Source organism: Saccoglossus kowalevskii, chromosome 3 (genome assembly GCF_978046115.1).
Source record: "Saccoglossus kowalevskii chromosome 3, keSacKowa6.1, whole genome shotgun sequence".
Classification (NCBI taxonomy): Eukaryota; Metazoa; Hemichordata; class Enteropneusta; family Harrimaniidae; genus Saccoglossus; species Saccoglossus kowalevskii.
In genome coordinates, this window is record NC_140643.1 from 27,396,602 (window position 1) to 27,414,178 (window position 17,577).

Below are 17,577 nucleotides of genomic sequence, written 5' to 3' on the forward strand. Positions count from 1 at the left end.
TTGGATTTAACAGCGTTCTTTGTCAATATTGGGGGAATTCCCTACCACGTGACTAGACACGCCATTGCGCATTTAAAAAAAACGCACTGTATGAACTACGATCAGTGAGCACGAGAGGGCGTATGTCTTGTCACGTCGCATCGAGTCAACTCATATTGGGTTTACAATAATTTAATTTAATGATTTTCGTGCACAATATCTTGTGTTACTTTTTTTCTACAGATGTAAAACGTATGCGGATTTGGCGCCAAAGTGTGCGACTCACAGTGTGTTCACGTGTATAGTCACTAAACTTATCCTCAATCTGAGCCAAAATTCCGCTCACAAATGTCATTTGGGTCATAATCTCGCTCACACACGTCACCTGAGGACCAACTCCCTCTGACAAATCTAAGCGAGAATCACGGTTACAAAAGTCGCCTGGGCCATAATTTCTCCAAAAAATCTCACGTGGTGTCTGAATTTTAAGTAATAACCTTCACAAACCTCAAATGGAGATAAAATCTAGCGAGCAAGCAAGCAAATGCCAATCGAAACCCGAAAACATATATTTTAACACTGTTTCTTGCTTACCGTATTTTTCTTCATATTTTGGCTGTAAATGATATTCAATTTATTGCACTTTACTGAGTCTACTCTCGACTTGCTAAATTTGGTTTCTAAAATATTATAATGTAATAATATTTTATTTCAAATAGACTAGGGCACCGGCCTCAAGCATTAAGCATCACAATACAAGCCAACACTACTTTGAATAGGTGGCTATGCAGCGCCTAAAAAGAACAAAGAAACATCTAGAATAAGTTTGAATTTTTTATGATGATAGAGTTTTGCGATTTCCAATTTCGGATTTCAAGAAACCGTTGCGTAAAAACGACACCAAACGTCTTGGAACCAAGCTTCGTCCATTTCAAATGGCATCAGCACTTCCAAATTCAGCTAGGGCTTGTTTAATTACAAACAAAGCTTTGGTTGCCTGACTGGGTAGATTGATTTGTGCATGAGTGTTCATAAACCATTACTGGAAGACGCTATACCAACACGGAACAGCATCAATTTTGTCTTCACCAAGAATCCATTTTCATACGACTTGAGTCTGCCACCACGCCTAAATTTTTAAGAAATCGTTGCACACCCATCAATGTTGGGCCGAAGAGTTCCAGATCGTGAGCAAATAACAAATATAACTTCATTGCAGTAATGGAATATGAGTGCATGGAACAACGGAACATGAGTACACGAGGACATGAAACACGAGTACATGGAACAATGGAACATGATTACATGGAACATGAGTGCATGAAACATGAGTACATGGAACATGAGGACATGAAACATGAGTACATGGAACAGTAGAACATGAGTGCATGAAACATGAGTACATGGAACAGTAGAACATGAGTACATGGAACATGAGTGCATGAAACATGAGTACATGGAACATGATGACATGGAACATGAGGACATGGAACATGAGGACATGGAACAGTAGAACATGAGTACATGGAACATGAGTGCATGAAACATAAGTACATGGAACATGAGGACATAGAACATGATTACATTGATTAAAAAGCTGTAGAAGAAGTTGTTTATAATTCACTGGGATGTGTCTAAATATTTCTGTAGAAAAGCTATCTAGATCTGATGACTTGTTTGAAATAGTGCGATCCGGTACATTCATAGTTATTTCGTGATCGAGTGGGCCCATGTTAAGGTGCATGAACAAATCAGGTTAAAACATTGATACAATGTCCGCTCATTGAAGGGAGGTGTATACAATAACAAACTATGAATGCATCATGATAAAATTAGAACCTATACTGCGTACATGTATGTCATTTTGCATAATAAGGTTCATTCAACGGTACACATGCAATTAAAAAGAATATTTTGGTTCTTTCATTATATTTAATATTCAAGTCAAGTTAACCGGTTTTGTGCAACGCTTATTTATCGTTATGTTATACTTGTATGCCAACATATCATGAAAACGTTGTTGTGATTTGCCAACATAATCCTGTGAATGTGTTCATGCAATATTAACTGTGTGACATTTGCGACAAGGGTCGTCGCTCTTGTTTACCTTTTGCGCGCATGCGCAGTAACTGATGGCAAGAACCTGTCGTTCGCATCCGAAGACAAAATAACGGCGTGCTCGCAGCTGTTGTTATTTAATACACATGTATTTATCTCTGGTAAATTACGGGAAATGTTGTCGCAGCAGATCGTGTTTCTCCAAATATTTAGTGGGAACTAAATTGTTCACATTCCTCAGAGGAGGGCACATTAAAAACAGCAAATCACTTCGCATAGTTTATTGTTTTCTAATAAATAGGCCTGGCAATTCTCATTATATTATACTAAAATGAATTCCACACAATGCAAATATAAATTGACATGCGTTATTGTGCTTTATTGCGATTCACAAAAGGAAATCCAAAAAAATTAGTCGCAGCTCAAAAATTTGAATAAAAATCAGTGTACGTTCGATTTGAGAACTATTATTATTTTATTTAACCAGTCAACAATATTTGGTGAATCGGCTTTTGCCAGACGAGCACACACTAAACGACTGTCAATGTCACCAATGTCAACCAGACTGTATAATCGATTATACTGCTTTTACTATCAATTAATCCAAGAACTTCACTTTCATGATCACTGTCGTAATCAATGTCACTTATATCATTTCAAGTCCGAAGTTTTATAGTTTGTTATGACTTGTGTGGTATTTTCAACAAACTAGTCTTCATGTCTGTCTCGGTAGTTATCTAACTCGTTTAAGTTATTTTGTGTCGAGTCTGTCGTTAAGCCAACGTTTAAAGCGGGAGGGTAGTCACCTGCGCACGCGCGGGAATCGAGTCCCAAGCGACAATAACAACACAAGCTAAAACGCAAAGGCTCATGGGTAGACGCTTGTTTGTAAACAATGATACGCTACGGCCATCTGACGCATGCGCATGTGACGACCCCCCCCCCTTTAAACCATTCAAGTATCTATAGTGTATTGTCTCTCTGTCTGGTCCTTATGCAATTTGTTCAATTGTACTATTCACACGAACTATATATTACAAACTGAACTTCAGTCACTGTGATAAGCAAAACACAAAACTCAGATGCTACAAGCATTGTGTGAATTTACGATCTTTGATGTGAGTGACCGGAACATAAATGAGGACTGGTTATTTTACTGATATATTACATGTACGATCACAATCTCGGCAGACAAAACCGAGCTTGTCGAAGATGAACGACCGAATGACAATTGTCGCTTGTATATAACATCTTTTTGACAAATCAGAACCAATTTACGTAATCATAAGTGAAATAAAACAGTAATGCAACTCGATCAGCGGTTTTTTTCCAAAGAATAATTTATAAAATGTTAAAATCTGTTTGAGTTCCTCCAAATGTGAATTCTCTATTGACACTATCGGTGACGTTTTGGAATTATCAATAAGACACGAACATCCATGTGCGGTCAGAGGTCATTCGCCCTGGTCTCGCCCGTAATTTATTTATGAAAAATGACATTATTTTTATTATAATCACTTACCAAGTGAAATTATAATATTGTAACTGCTGATTGAGAATTCATAGTTGCATTTGCCTCATTACAAATATTCTTATTTGAGTATGTATTCGGACCAATATAAAATATTCTTGCATCCTAAAATAAATCAAATTCTATTCTTGCATCCTAAAATAAATCAAATTCTATTCTTGCATCCTAAAATAAATCAAATTCTATTCTTGCATCCTAAAATAAATCAAATTCTATTCTTGCATCCTAAAATAAATCAAATTCTATTCTTGCATCCTAAAATAAACCAAATCCTAATCTCGAGTCTCAAAATAATCCAAAATACAGAAACCAAGAAACTATGCGCAATATAAAAGTACAAAAGAAGACAGCCAATCAAAAACAAGACAGCTCACATCTCGCACTCCCCGTCAACTCAAATTATTTATGTCGCATAATAAATTATTCTTTCTATTTATGTTTACACAACATATTTTTAACAAAGGCAACGAGTCGTTTATTTTTTTAAGACTAGAGATGCAAAGGCCGTCAATGTCATGGTTAGCTGATTTCGATGACAATAATCAATATACTATTTTCCTAAAATAATTAATTGTTCAATCATAATATCAGGCTTTTCAAAATTGTAACCCAAACAGATAAAATTGTCAAAGGTCCACAAAATAAATTCCTGCCAGAATGCAAAAGTGACGTCACAAAACCAGAAGCGGTACGTGACACATGTATCAATTTCTCTTTCACAAAATACGCAGTAAGCATTGTTTCCCAATTTTACAAAGAGTCTGTTGTGTAATAACGATATTGTGTAATTGTGATTTGATCAGAAATATCCGTATCCTTGTAAAATATTCGTTTCCACTGACTTTGCTTGAAGGGACTATAATATACTTATGTCATTGTCTTAACTGGTTTGTGCTATAACATTCCAATAGTGACAAATATGCTATGTGTGGGATTTTCTCAACATGTAATGCTTTTCAACCATTCACCAAACAGGTGTTTAAAAATGTGTTTTTTTTTCCAAATTTAAAATCTCTCAGTAATTTTTTTTCCAAAAATCTCAGTCTCGTATCCTAAAATATACTAAATCCTAGTCGAAATATACCAACTCTCTGTTTCTTGTCCCCAAATATATCAAATCACCTGTATCGTATCCCAAGATATACCAACTCCCAACCTCGTATATATCCCAAATTATACCAACTTTCTTTCGTGTCACGGTATCCCAAACTATACCAAATCTTATTTCAAGTCTCTTATTTCAAAATAAACCAGTTCCCAGTCTCACACTCCAAAAATATACTAACTCCCAGCATCGTATCCCAAATCATGCCAAACTCCATTCTCGTCAAGGTATCCCAAAATATACCAAATCCCTGTCTCCGTCGTATCCCAAAATATACCATTTCCGCATCTCGTATCCCAAAATATATCAAATCCCTCACTTTTGTCCCAAAATATACCAACTCCCAGCCTCGTATCCAAAATTATATCAAATTCCTTTCCCGTCACGATATACCAAATTATACCAAATCCCTGTCCCTTATCCCAAAATACTTTAGTATACAATTTCCCAGCCTCGTATATACCAACTCCCAGTCTCGTACCCCAAATTATACCAAATCCCAGTCTCATGTCTCTAATTATACCAAATCCCAGTCTCATGTCTCTAATTATACCAAATCCCAGTCTCATGTCTCTAATTATACCAAATCCCAGTCTCATGTCTCTAATTATACCAAATCCCAGTCTCATGTCTCTAATTATACCAAATCCCAGTCTCATGTCTCTAATTATACCAAATCCCAGTCTCGTATCTCTAATTATATCAACTCCCAGTCTCATGTCTCAAAATATGCTAAATCTTTTTTTCATATCCCAAAAAGACACAATCCTAATCTCGTATCCCACAATTTACCAAATCCCTATGTCATATTCCAAAAAATGCCAAATCAACGCGTCGTTTCCCCAAAATATATTAAATTATAGCCTTGAATCCTTAAATGTTCTAAATACTAGTCTATTCGTGTAAAATTCTTGAAAATATTACTTTACTTCACGACTCACATTCACACTAACCGTGGCTATACTATAGAGGGAGAGGGAGTACGTTTTCAAGGTAAATGATACAAAACAACCATATTTAGAAGTTTATGCATTTTTACTGAGTTATGCCATTTACATACATACGATTTCTACAAAGTTACCAACAACACAAAATGACCATCAAAATAAGATATGGTCGTGACGTCATAAATTACGCCATGTCCTAAGAGGACACCACCGAAAGACAGTGCGGTCTGAGAATGAAGTTTTTTTTTTCTTCCCTTGTTCACGATCTTGAACTGAGAGCTAATAGATGAAAACTGGACACAAACCTATACATAACAAAATACGACACAGAGGGCGGCATGCAATGTGTGGGCACAGAAGGCGGCATGCAATGTGGGCACAGAGGGCGGCACAATGTGTGGGCACAGAGGGCGGCATGCACAGTGGACGGCGTACAGAGTGTGTAGGAAATGCTTTCCCACTAAGCTGTTAAGTTATTAATCTTATAAAATTTAATAACGATTACGAGATTTTACTGAAAATTGAAAGTCACGTAACCATCGAAAGTTGTTTATCGGACAGTGATGAAACAGAACAAATGTGTGCAAAGTTTGCAGACGATAACGATTTGTTTATATTCCCAACCGTATGTTATAGCTTCGCTATTGCTTTCCATAACTTGTGAATTTCAAGGTCATACATTGCCGATACAAAGCCACTGTTTAATTATTCCAACGCAACAAAAGTTATAACAACGTCTGTGGTTATTCTTGTATTGTTTACCTAATAGCATTGATTTGAGTGACGTCATTGTCAGTTTATGAATATGTACGAGGTCGTTTGATTTGGGCAAACAAAACACTTAATCAAAAACAACAGGAGTATTTATAAATATTGAGCCGTTGAAACGATTTTGCAATGACCTTGTTCAGGAACTAAACTTTGCGATTCATGACAAATGACATGGCAGCAAAGTCACGTAGTCGATATTGAAAGCGCGGTAGTCGTCGCACTGCGCATGTTCGATATTTGTGTTGATAAACATTGATTTTCCCACAATCCAATACGCTCTTCAAATGGAAATCACAAGTATGAGGCTTGACCTGCGCGCGACTTGCACTGATTACCGTCGGTGACTCCTTCGATACCTTCCAATCACATGAAAATTACCTAATTAAAGCTTGGAAACGTGTCAGTTCGTACTCGTTGATCTGCGCAACAGTCAAAGTCGCCATCTTTGTTTATATGAGACGCATATATCTCGCACATGCGCAGCCCGACGACTACCGCGCTTGAACTATATCTCCTATTTTAGTAAGATGCCGTATTCGTGTTCAACATCATGATCACGTAATGTTTTTGACGGCATTTGTTACTGTCGATAGAGGGAGACATAAACCTCAGTGTGAATAAACGACAGCGCTAAATATGACATCCCATAATATAAGTAACGTTGGTTGTTTGTAAGTTAAAAGCTTCGTACCTCCACGTTCTTATCAACATATATTGCAACAACCACTAGTCATGTTTATTAATAACAGAAAACATCCGGGTACCGAACCGCAACAACAAATAAACACAATATTCGTTGTATGTTGCAGTCATTATTTTATTCAATATTGAGAAATATTATTGCCTTTCATCTGACAGAATACGACACTGCAGTCAGTATCAATATAATATGGAGCGTTCATGCCGAAACACAATTCGAATTGGTGAGAAAATGTTTTAATTTGACAGTGTGGAGACGTTAAACTTTAAAGTGTGGACGCCATTGGTGTAGTCCATGCGCCGGGGTAACTTTTAGAATATATACAACTATATATATATATATATGCAAACGAAGAACGTTCGTCTACAATGTTAGCGCGTATAGTCAGTAATATATGCTGTAGATGACGATACAACGAGAATATATAGCATCTAATTCACTGTATATCACGTGACGTGAGTTCACGTGCTATGTTGTATGATAGTAACAAGTGACAATATTTGGCACGTGCTCTAGAAAAATGTTTTTTTTTTTTTACTACATAGGAAAACAAACAAACAAACAAACAAACGAACATATCGCTTTTTCTGTGAACCTGACGTTTAGTTTGCCTTGGTTGTAGATGGGGGATGGGTAATGCAGCTAAACCTGGCATGAAATTACCAGCTAAAAGCGTTTGGATAACTTGAACGACTATACGCGTTACTGCCACAGAGGGCGTATGCTATTATCTTTTGGCTATTAATATGCTAACAGCTAAACTATAATATTATTAAAAATGCGAAAGAATCTCAGCAAATCTTGAATGCATCTCAGAACATCTCGCGATAGCTAGTGTCTCTTGTCAAATTCGAATGGAGCGTCCATAAAATAACCGCTATCAAACCATTCCCTTCCTTCGTCGTCCGTTGATGACTCCACTGCAACAAATGAAAGAAAGCGAAGTACGGTTAGAACAACTGACTTCCTGTGTTGTTGATTTGACAAATGAATACATGGCTAAACATATACCGTTGCGATACAACAAAGTGTGTGATGCCAAGAAGATGCTCAAATTATTTTTCAGAATGGGATATGCCCAGAACAAAAATACGCCAGGTTAAAATCTATTTTTCAATTTACATAAAATGTGCATAACAACGTGGCCTCTAATCGGTATGCAAATTCTAATGATAGATCAAACGTCACGTGATTTCGAGATATATCCTAATTGAGCGATAGATTTCGATTATTCAAAAGAACTCGTGCACGTGAGTTTTACGTGGAAAATGTGTAATGATGTCATCGCAATTCCACGTTGCCGCGTTCAGATGCCAAAGTGTGAATGGTGAGTAAAACGACATCTCTAGCGACATTATATGTCACAACGAGGCTAATTACGGCCACTTTATTTCAATTTATTGAACATCGTACAAAGTATTGTACATAACAATTTCTTTCTTGTGTGTCTTTCCGCGGGGTCAATTCGAGCTACAGCACAGGTACATGATCCACATGTTAATTAATATTAATTTTGATAGTGAATTGTGTACCTTTGCCTGGCGACGATACGACTTTACATACTCCAACGCTCGTACAGCTATACAAAGATCCGCAACCATGGCAGTCCGCATCTTCCCAACAACGATGCTGTATTCGGTCACACTTTCCTTCCAATATCTGGAAAAAGAGAAAGGACGTTTAGTTAGAAAATTAGTTGAAATTTCATTGTAATAGTGTGCCATTGACAGCACTTAATTCTGTAAATCAATTGCAAACAGTCCATTCTAAGAGTGGAACAGAAGAAATGCACTTTGATTGGGAGGGTGCGCCCACATTCAGCATCCTACGGTCGAGTGGGTGTCCAGATTAGATTCGACGCTAGGGGCGCCATATCATGTAACGAGCGGAGATAATGTGCGCCTTGGTTGATGATTTTTTTCAATATTCCATATATTTATATTCAGTGTACAAGTCGGTGCCTTTTTAGTAATTAAGCCATGTATAAATAAACTTAACTTTGTCTCAGTGATACATAATTTCAGAGGTTTTCAAAAATGTTTGATATCACAATTTCTTTGCCATAATATCATAACGAGCTTCAATATCAGTTCTGAGCTCGATAACAAAATTCATTTAAATATATGTAACCCAACAATTACGTCTATTGAATTTCTTCAAATTTAAAGCGGGAGGGTCGCCACCTGCGCACGCGTGGGGATTGAGTCCCAAGCGACGAAAACAATACCAGCTAAAAACGCAAAGGCTCATGGGTAGACGCTTGTTTGTAAAAAAAAAAAAAAAATGACACACTATGGCCATCCGAAGCATGCGCAGGTGACAACTCCCTCGCTTTAACGCACCATGAAACAAATATGTAACACCTGTTGCACCAGTACCATTACTACTAAAGTAATCAGAGTATAATCAATTACAGGAAACTAGAACAACTGTACAGTGCAGATAAGATTCGCCCATTGGAAATTAAGGTAGACATGCAGGTTCGTGGGCACTTGGGAGTGATTTTTTTCTTGGCTATAGACTGTTGAAATTTTGTAGAATTGTGAATAGTGGAACATACTCAAAAAACGATTTTAAAATATAGATAACAGGTACAAACATTCTCTCTATTGAATGCTTAGCAAGATTTAGCAAGGCTGCACATAAATAATGAAAAAGAAACATGGTGAAAAAAAGAAATGACAGGATCTCCATATTATGCACTATATTTAACTTTTTACAAAACGATAATACATTCAAATTTGGAACTGTTACAGCCATTTTAATTATGAGCATTAGCAAACTTCTTACTAAGTGAAGTGTTATGCAAATTAACAATTATCTCAGCTTCTTTTTAGTGCACATCCCAGAACTTTAAAAAAATAGCTCCTAGGCGCTTTGAACTTTTGTTTTGAAATTTTCATAAATGATTGACAATGTGTTTATCTTCAAAACGCCGTCGGGGCATTGTTTCTGGTTGAACAGTGTTACAACAATCATACAGACAGACAACTAGCCTGGGTGTTAATTTATACATAAACTTGAAGTAGTGAAATTTGAGCTGCTGCCCTGCAAGATTGACAACTGGTAGACAGTTTTCAAGACGGCACTTTCTTTATAGTAAACATATGTACCCATAAACCAATTTTGACAGGAGACAGAAGCATGGTTTAGGAGCTAAATCAATTTTGACTACAGTATCCATAAACAAAATACTAACAAAATTTTAAAATTCATACAATAAGCTTTCCAAAAATATATAGTTTTGTGGACAAGAGAAGTCATCTTGGTTTCCTAATTAACTAATTAAAATACATGTCAGGTAAACTGCATCTCAAACGATTTAACCGCTCGGCCACGTACTAACATGGAGAACGAACATTTGATGTAGTTTCACAAATTCATTTAGTCATTTAGTCTCAGTTTGAAAGATTTAAAATTTTGAGATATGTCACCATTACTGTGTTTAATCAAAGTGAAAATTTAAGGAGTGACACAGTCAACTGGATTCACACAAAATAGTATAGTGCAGGTGGGATTTGAACCCACGAGGACTAACGTACATTGGAACTTACGTCCAACGCCTTAACCGCTGGGCCACCGCACTTACATGATGGAGGCAAGTTTTTATAGTTTCACAAATTTATTTAGACAGAGTTTCAAAGATTTAAAATTTTGAGACATGTCACCATTACTGTGTTTAATCAAAGTGGCGCAATCGATAATATACGTCACGGAAATGCGTCATCACTAGAGGGCGAACTTTGGCAATAGTTGTAGAGCCTTCACAATTTAAGTAACGACACATTTTAGAACCCCTAAAGAAAAACATGTTTGCACTGAAACATCATTGACAAAATTTAAGTAGTTCGGAGAGATTCAACTGGATTCACACAAAATACTATAGTGCAGTGGGATTTGAACCCACGAGGACTAACGTCCATTGGAACTTAAGTCCAACGTCTTAACCGCTCGGCCACCGCACTTACATGATGGAGTCAAATTTTTATAGTTTCACAAATTTATTTAGACAGAGTTTCAAAGATTTAAAATCTTGAGATATGTCACCATTACTGTGTTTAATCAAAGTGAAAATTCAAGGAGTGACACATTCAACTGGATTCACACAAAATAGTATAGTGCGGGTGGGATTTGAACCCACGAGGACTAACGTCCATTGGAACTTAAGTCCAACGCCTTAACCGCTCGGCCACCGCACTTACATGATGGAGCTAATTTTTTATAGTTTCACAAATTTATTTAGACAGAGTTTCAAAGATTTAAAATCTTGAGATATGTCACCATTACTGTGTTTAATCAAAGTGAAAATTTAAGGAGTGACACATTCAACTGGATTCACACAAAATAGTATAGTGCAGGTGGGATTCGAACCCACGAGGACTAACGTCCATTGGAACTTAAGTCCAACGCCTTAACCGCTCGGCCACCGCACTTACATACTGAAGGCACATTTTTTATAGTTTCACAAATTTATTTAGACAAAGTTTCAAAGATTTAAAATTTTGAGATATGTCATCATTACTGTGTTTAATCAAAGTGAAAATTTAAGGAGTGACACATTCAACTGGATTCACACAAAATAGTATAGTGCGGGTGGGATTTGAACCCACGAGGACTAACGTCCATTGGAACTTAAGTCCAACGCCTTAACCACTCGGCCACCGCACCTACATACTGGAGGCACATTTTTTATAGTTTCACAAATTTGTTTAGACAGAGTTTCAAAGATTTAAAATTTTGTGATATGTCACCATTACTGTGTTTAAACAAAGTGGCGCAATCGATAATATACGTCACGGAAATGCGTCATCACTAGAGGGCGAACTTTGGCAATAGTTGTAGAGCCTTCACAATTTAAGTAACGACACATTTTAGAACCCCTAAAGAAAAACATGTTTGCACTGAAACATCATTGACAAAATTTAAGTAGTTCGGAGAGATTCAACTGGATTCACACAAAATAGTATAGTGCAGTGGGATTTGAACCCACGAGGACTAACGTCCATTGGAACTTAAGTCCAACGTCTTAACCGCTCGGCCACCGCACTTACATGATGGAGGCAATTTTTTATAGTTTCACAAATTTATTTAGACAGAGTTTCAAAGATTTAAAATTTTGAGATATGTCACCATTACTGTGTTTAATCAAAGTGAAAATTCAAGGAGTGACACATTCAACTGGATTCACACAAAATAGTATAGTGCGGGTGGGATTTGAACCCACGAGGACTAACGTCCATTGGAACTTAAGTCCAACGTCTTAACCGCTCGGCCACCGCACTTACATGATGGAGTCAAATTTTTATAGTTTCACAAATTTATTTAGACAGAGTTTCAAAGATTTAAAATTTTGAGATATGTCATCATAACTGTGTTTAATCAAAGTGAAAATTTAAGGAGTGACACATTCAACTGGATTCACACAAAATAGTATAGTGCGGGTGGGGTTCGAACCCACGAGGACTAACGTCCATTGGAACTTAAGTCCAACGGCTTAACCACTCGGCCACCGCACTTACATACTGAAGGCACATTTTTTATAGTTTCACAAATTTATTTAGACAAAGTTTCAAAGATTTAAAATTTTGAGATATGTCATCATTACTGTGTTTAATCAAAGTGAAAATTTAAGGAGTGACACATTCAACTGGATTCACACAAAATAGTATAGTGCGGGTGGGATTTGAACCCACGAGGACTAACGTCCATTGGAACTTAAGTCCAACGCCTTAACCACTCGGCCACCGCACCTACATACTGGAGGCACATTTTTTATAGTTTCACAAATTTGTTTAGACAGAGTTTCAAAGATTTAAAATTTTGTGATATGTCACCATTACTGTGTTTAAACAAAGTGGCGCAATCGATAATATACGTCACGGAAATGCGTCATCACTAGAGGGCGAGCTTTGGCAATAGTTGTAGAGCCTTCACAATTTAAGTAACGACACATTTTAGAACCCCTAAAGAAAAACATGTTTGCACTGAAACATCATTGACAAAATTTAAGTAGTTCGGAGAGATTCAACTGGATTCACACAAAATAGTATAGTGCAGTGGGATTTGAACCCACGAGGACTAACGTCCATTGGAACTTAAGTCCAACATCTTAACCGCTCGGCCACCGCACTTACATGATGGAGTCAAATTTTTATAGTTTCACAAATTTATTTAGACAGAGTTTCAAATATTTAAAATTTTGAGATATGTCATCATAACTGTGTTTAATCAAAGTGAAAATTTAAGGAGTGACACATTCAACTGGATTCACACAAAATAGTATAGTGCAGGTGGGATTTGAACCCACGAGGACTAACGTCCATTGGAACTTAAGTCCAACGCCTTAACCGCTCGGCCACCGCACTTACATGATGGAGCCAATTTTTTATAGTTTCACAAATTTATTTAGACAGAGTTTCAAAGATTTAAAATCTTGAGATATGTCACCATTACTGTGTTTAATCAAAGTGAAAATTCAAGGAGTGACACATTCAACTGGATTCACACAAAATAGTATAGTGCGGGTGGGATTTGAACCCACGAGGACTAACGTCCATTGGAACTTAAGTCCAACGCCTTAACCGCTCGGCCACCGCACTTACATGATGGAGCTAATTTTTTATAGTTTCACAAATTTATTTAGACAGAGTTTCAAAGATTTAAAATCTTGAGATATGTCACCATTACTGTGTTTAATCAAAGTGAAAATTTAAGGAGTGACACATTCAACTGGATTCACACAAAATAGTATAGTGCAGGTGGGATTCGAACCCACGAGGACTAACGTCCATTGGAACTTAAGTCCAACGCCTTAACCGCTCGGACACCGCACTTACATACTGAAGGCACATTTTTTATAGTTTCACAAATTTATTTAGACAAAGTTTCAAAGATTTAAAATTTTGAGATATGTCACCATTACTGTGTTTAAACAAAGTGGCGCAATCGATAATATACGTCACGGAAATGCGTCATCACTAGAGGGCGAACTTTGGCAATAGTTGTAGAGCATTCACAATTTAAGTAACGACACATTTTAGAACCCCTTAAGAAAAACATGTTTGCACTGAAACATCATTGACAAAATTTAAGTAGTTCGGAGAGATTCAACTGGATTCACACAAAATAGTATAGAGCAGGTGGGATTTGAACCCACGAGGACTAACGTCCATTGGAACTTAAGTCCAACGTCTTAACCGCTCGGCCACCGCACTTACATGATGGAGTCAAATTTTTATAGTTTCACAAATTTATTTAGACAGAGTTTCAAAGATTTAAAATTTTGAGATATGTCACCATTACTGTGTTTAATCAAAGTGAAAATTTAAGGAGTGACACATTCAACTGGATTCACACAAAATAGTATAGTGCAGTGGGATTTGAATCCACGAGGACTAACGTCCATTGGAACTTAAGTCCAACGTCTTAACCGCTCGGCCACCGCACTTACATGATGGAGTCAAATTTTTATAGTTTCACAAATTTATTTAGACAGAGTTTCAAAGATTTAAAATTTTGAGATATGTCACCATTACTGTGTTTAATCAAAGTGAAAATTCAAGGAGTGACACATTCAACTGGATTCACACAAAATAGTATAGTGCGGGTGGGATTTGAACCCACGAGGACTAACGCCCATTGGAACTTAAGTCCAACGTCTTAACCGCTCGGCCACCGCACTTACATGATGGAGTCAAATTTTTATAGTTTCACAAATTTATTTAGACAGAGTTTCAAAGATTTAAAATTTTGAGATATGTCATCATAACTGTGTTTAATCAAAGTGAAAATTTAAGGAGTGACACATTCAACTGGATTCACACAAAATAGTATAGTGCGGGTGGGATTTGAACCCACGAGGACTAACGTCCATTGGAACTTAAGTCCAACGTCTTAACCGCTCGGCCACCGCACTTACATGATGGAGCCAATTTTTTATAGTTTCACAAATTTATTTAGACAGAGTTTCAAAGATTTAAAATATTGAGATATGACACCATTACTGTGTTTAATCAAAGTGAAAATTTAAGGAGTGACACATTCAACTGGATTCACACAAAATAGTATAGTGCATGTGGGGTTCGAACCCACGAGGACTAACGTCCATTGGAACTTAAGTCCAACGCCTTAACCGCTCGGCCACCGCACTTACATACTGAAGGCACATTTTTTATAGTTTCACAAATTTATTTAGACAAAGTTTCAAAGATTTAAAATTTTGAGATATGTCATCATTACTGTGTTTAATCAAAGTGAAAATTTAAGGAGTGACACATTCAACTGGATTCACACAAAATAGTATAGTGCGGGTGGGATTTGAACCCACGAGGACTAACGTCCATTGGAACTTAAGTCCAACGCCTTAACCACTCGGCCACCGCACCTACATACTGGAGGCACATTTTTTATAGTTTCACAAATTTGTTTAGACAGAGTTTCAAAGATTTAAAATTTTGTGATATGTCACCATTACTGTGTTTAAACAAAGTGGCGCAATCGATAATATACGTCACGGAAATGCGTCATCACTAGAGGGCGAACTTTGGCAATAGTTGTAGAGCCTTCACAATTTAAGTAACGACACATTTTAGAACCCCTAAAGAAAAACATGTTTGCACTGAAACATCATTGACAAAATTTAAGTAGTTCGGAGAGATTCAACTGGATTCACACAAAATAGTATAGTGCAGTGGGATTTGAACCCACGAGGACTAACGTCCATTGGAACTTAAGTCAAACGTCTTAACCGCTCGGCCACCGCACTTACATGATGGAGTCAAATTTTTATAGTTTCACAAATTTATTTAGACAGAGTTTCAAAGATTTAAAATCTTGAGATATGTCACCATTACTGTGTTTAATCAAAGTGAAAATTCAAGGAGTGACACATTCAACTGGATTCACACAAAATAGTATAGTGCGGGTGGGATTTGAACCCACGAGGACTAACGTCCATTGGAACTTAAGTCCAACGCCTTAACCGCTCGGCCACCGCACTTACATGATGGAGCTAATTTTTTATAGTTTCACAAATTTATTTAGACAGAGTTTCAAAGATTTAAAATCTTGAGATATGTCACCATTACTGTGTTTAATCAAAGTGAAAATTTAAGGAGTGACACATTCAACTGGATTCACACAAAATAGTATAGTGCAGGTGGGATTCGAACCCACGAGGACTAACGTCCATTGGAACTTAAGTCCAACGCCTTAACCGCTCGGCCACCGCACTTACATACTGAAGGCACATTTTTTATAGTTTCACAAATTTATTTAGACAAAGTTTCAAAGATTTAAAATTTTGAGATATGTCACCATTACTGTGTTTAAACAAAGTGGCGCAATCGATAATATACGTCACGGAAATGCGTCATCACTAGAGGGCGAACTTTGGCAATAGTTGTAGAGCCTTCACAATTTAAGTAACGACACATTTTAGAACCCCTAAAGAAAAACATGTTTGCACTGAAACATCATTGACAAAATTTAAGTAGTTCGGAGAGATTCAACTGGATTCACACAAAATAGTATAGTGCAGTGGGATTTGAACCCACGAGGACTAACGTCCATTGGAACTTAAGTCAAACGTCTTAACCGCTCGGCCACCGCACTTACATGATGGAGTCAAATTTTTATAGTTTCACAAATTTATTTAGACAGAGTTTCAAAGATTTAAAATCTTGAGATATGTCACCATTACTGTGTTTAATCAAAGTGAAAATTCAAGGAGTGACACATTCAACTGGATTCACACAAAATAGTATAGTGCGGGTGGGATTTGAACCCACGAGGACTAACGTCCATTGGAACTTAAGTCCAACGCCTTAACCGCTCGGCCACCGCACTTACATGATGGAGCTAATTTTTTATAGTTTCACAAATTTATTTAGACAGAGTTTCAAAGATTTAAAATCTTGAGATATGTCACCATTACTGTGTTTAATCAAAGTGAAAATTTAAGGAGTGACACATTCAACTGGATTCACACAAAATAGTATAGTGCAGGTGGGATTCGAACCCACGAGGACTAACGTCCATTGGAACTTAAGTCCAACGCCTTAACCGCTCGGCCACCGCACTTACATACTGAAGGCACATTTTTTATAGTTTCACAAATTTATTTAGACAAAGTTTCAAAGATTTAAAATTTTGAGATATGTCACCATTACTGTGTTTAAACAAAGTGGCGCAATCGATAATATACGTCACGGAAATGCGTCATCACTAGAGGGCGAACTTTGGCAATAGTTGTAGAGCATTCACAATTTAAGTAACGACACATTTTAGAACCCCTTAAGAAAAACATGTTTGCACTGAAACATCATTGACAAAATTTAAGTAGTTCGGAGAGATTCAACTGGATTCACACAAAATAGTATAGTGCAGGTGGGATTTGAACCCACGAGGACTAACGTCCATTGGAACTTAAGTCCAACGCCTTAACCGCTCGGCCACCGCACTTACATGATGGAGTCAAATTTTTATA

General features: G+C 37.0%; 1 protein-coding gene and 19 non-coding genes across 21 annotated transcripts in view; all 20 read right to left on the reverse strand.

Annotated features, from left to right (window-relative positions):
- Positions 1-5,689: 5,689 nt before the first annotated feature.
- LOC100376837 (uncharacterized) overlaps positions 5,690-17,577 on the reverse strand; it is a 93,291-nt gene continuing 81,403 nt past the window's right edge. For both annotated transcript variants that reach the window (XM_085496982.1, XM_085496983.1), the window contains exons 3-4: positions 8,624-8,750; positions 5,690-8,011 (exon numbers count right to left, since the gene is read on the reverse strand). In XM_085496982.1, coding sequence (XP_085353108.1) covers positions 7,923-8,011; positions 8,624-8,750 — 216 coding nt within the window. In that variant the 3' untranslated portion in view covers positions 5,690-7,922. The remainder of the gene's footprint in view (positions 8,012-8,623; positions 8,751-17,577) is intronic.
- Positions 11,208-11,290, reverse strand: TRNAL-UAA (transfer RNA leucine (anticodon UAA)). Its single transcript has one exon. It is a non-coding gene; the product is annotated as a tRNA-Leu (tRNA).
- Positions 11,442-11,524, reverse strand: TRNAL-UAA (transfer RNA leucine (anticodon UAA)). The gene has a single exon. It is a non-coding gene; the product is annotated as a tRNA-Leu (tRNA).
- On the reverse strand, positions 11,677-11,759 carry TRNAL-UAA (transfer RNA leucine (anticodon UAA)). The gene has a single exon. It is a non-coding gene; the product is annotated as a tRNA-Leu (tRNA).
- On the reverse strand, positions 12,291-12,373 carry TRNAL-UAA (transfer RNA leucine (anticodon UAA)). Its single transcript has one exon. It is a non-coding gene; the product is annotated as a tRNA-Leu (tRNA).
- Positions 12,525-12,607, reverse strand: TRNAL-UAA (transfer RNA leucine (anticodon UAA)). Its single transcript has one exon. It is a non-coding gene; the product is annotated as a tRNA-Leu (tRNA).
- On the reverse strand, positions 12,760-12,842 carry TRNAL-UAA (transfer RNA leucine (anticodon UAA)). The gene has a single exon. It is a non-coding gene; the product is annotated as a tRNA-Leu (tRNA).
- Positions 13,374-13,456, reverse strand: TRNAL-UAA (transfer RNA leucine (anticodon UAA)). The gene has a single exon. It is a non-coding gene; the product is annotated as a tRNA-Leu (tRNA).
- TRNAL-UAA (transfer RNA leucine (anticodon UAA)) lies at positions 13,608-13,690 on the reverse strand. The gene has a single exon. It is a non-coding gene; the product is annotated as a tRNA-Leu (tRNA).
- TRNAL-UAA (transfer RNA leucine (anticodon UAA)) lies at positions 13,842-13,924 on the reverse strand. The gene has a single exon. It is a non-coding gene; the product is annotated as a tRNA-Leu (tRNA).
- Positions 14,223-14,305, reverse strand: TRNAL-UAA (transfer RNA leucine (anticodon UAA)). The gene has a single exon. It is a non-coding gene; the product is annotated as a tRNA-Leu (tRNA).
- Positions 14,690-14,772, reverse strand: TRNAL-UAA (transfer RNA leucine (anticodon UAA)). The gene has a single exon. It is a non-coding gene; the product is annotated as a tRNA-Leu (tRNA).
- On the reverse strand, positions 14,924-15,006 carry TRNAL-UAA (transfer RNA leucine (anticodon UAA)). Its single transcript has one exon. It is a non-coding gene; the product is annotated as a tRNA-Leu (tRNA).
- Positions 15,158-15,240, reverse strand: TRNAL-UAA (transfer RNA leucine (anticodon UAA)). The gene has a single exon. It is a non-coding gene; the product is annotated as a tRNA-Leu (tRNA).
- TRNAL-UAA (transfer RNA leucine (anticodon UAA)) lies at positions 15,393-15,475 on the reverse strand. The gene has a single exon. It is a non-coding gene; the product is annotated as a tRNA-Leu (tRNA).
- TRNAL-UAA (transfer RNA leucine (anticodon UAA)) lies at positions 16,007-16,089 on the reverse strand. Its single transcript has one exon. It is a non-coding gene; the product is annotated as a tRNA-Leu (tRNA).
- On the reverse strand, positions 16,241-16,323 carry TRNAL-UAA (transfer RNA leucine (anticodon UAA)). Its single transcript has one exon. It is a non-coding gene; the product is annotated as a tRNA-Leu (tRNA).
- Positions 16,855-16,937, reverse strand: TRNAL-UAA (transfer RNA leucine (anticodon UAA)). The gene has a single exon. It is a non-coding gene; the product is annotated as a tRNA-Leu (tRNA).
- TRNAL-UAA (transfer RNA leucine (anticodon UAA)) lies at positions 17,089-17,171 on the reverse strand. The gene has a single exon. It is a non-coding gene; the product is annotated as a tRNA-Leu (tRNA).
- Positions 17,470-17,552, reverse strand: TRNAL-UAA (transfer RNA leucine (anticodon UAA)). The gene has a single exon. It is a non-coding gene; the product is annotated as a tRNA-Leu (tRNA).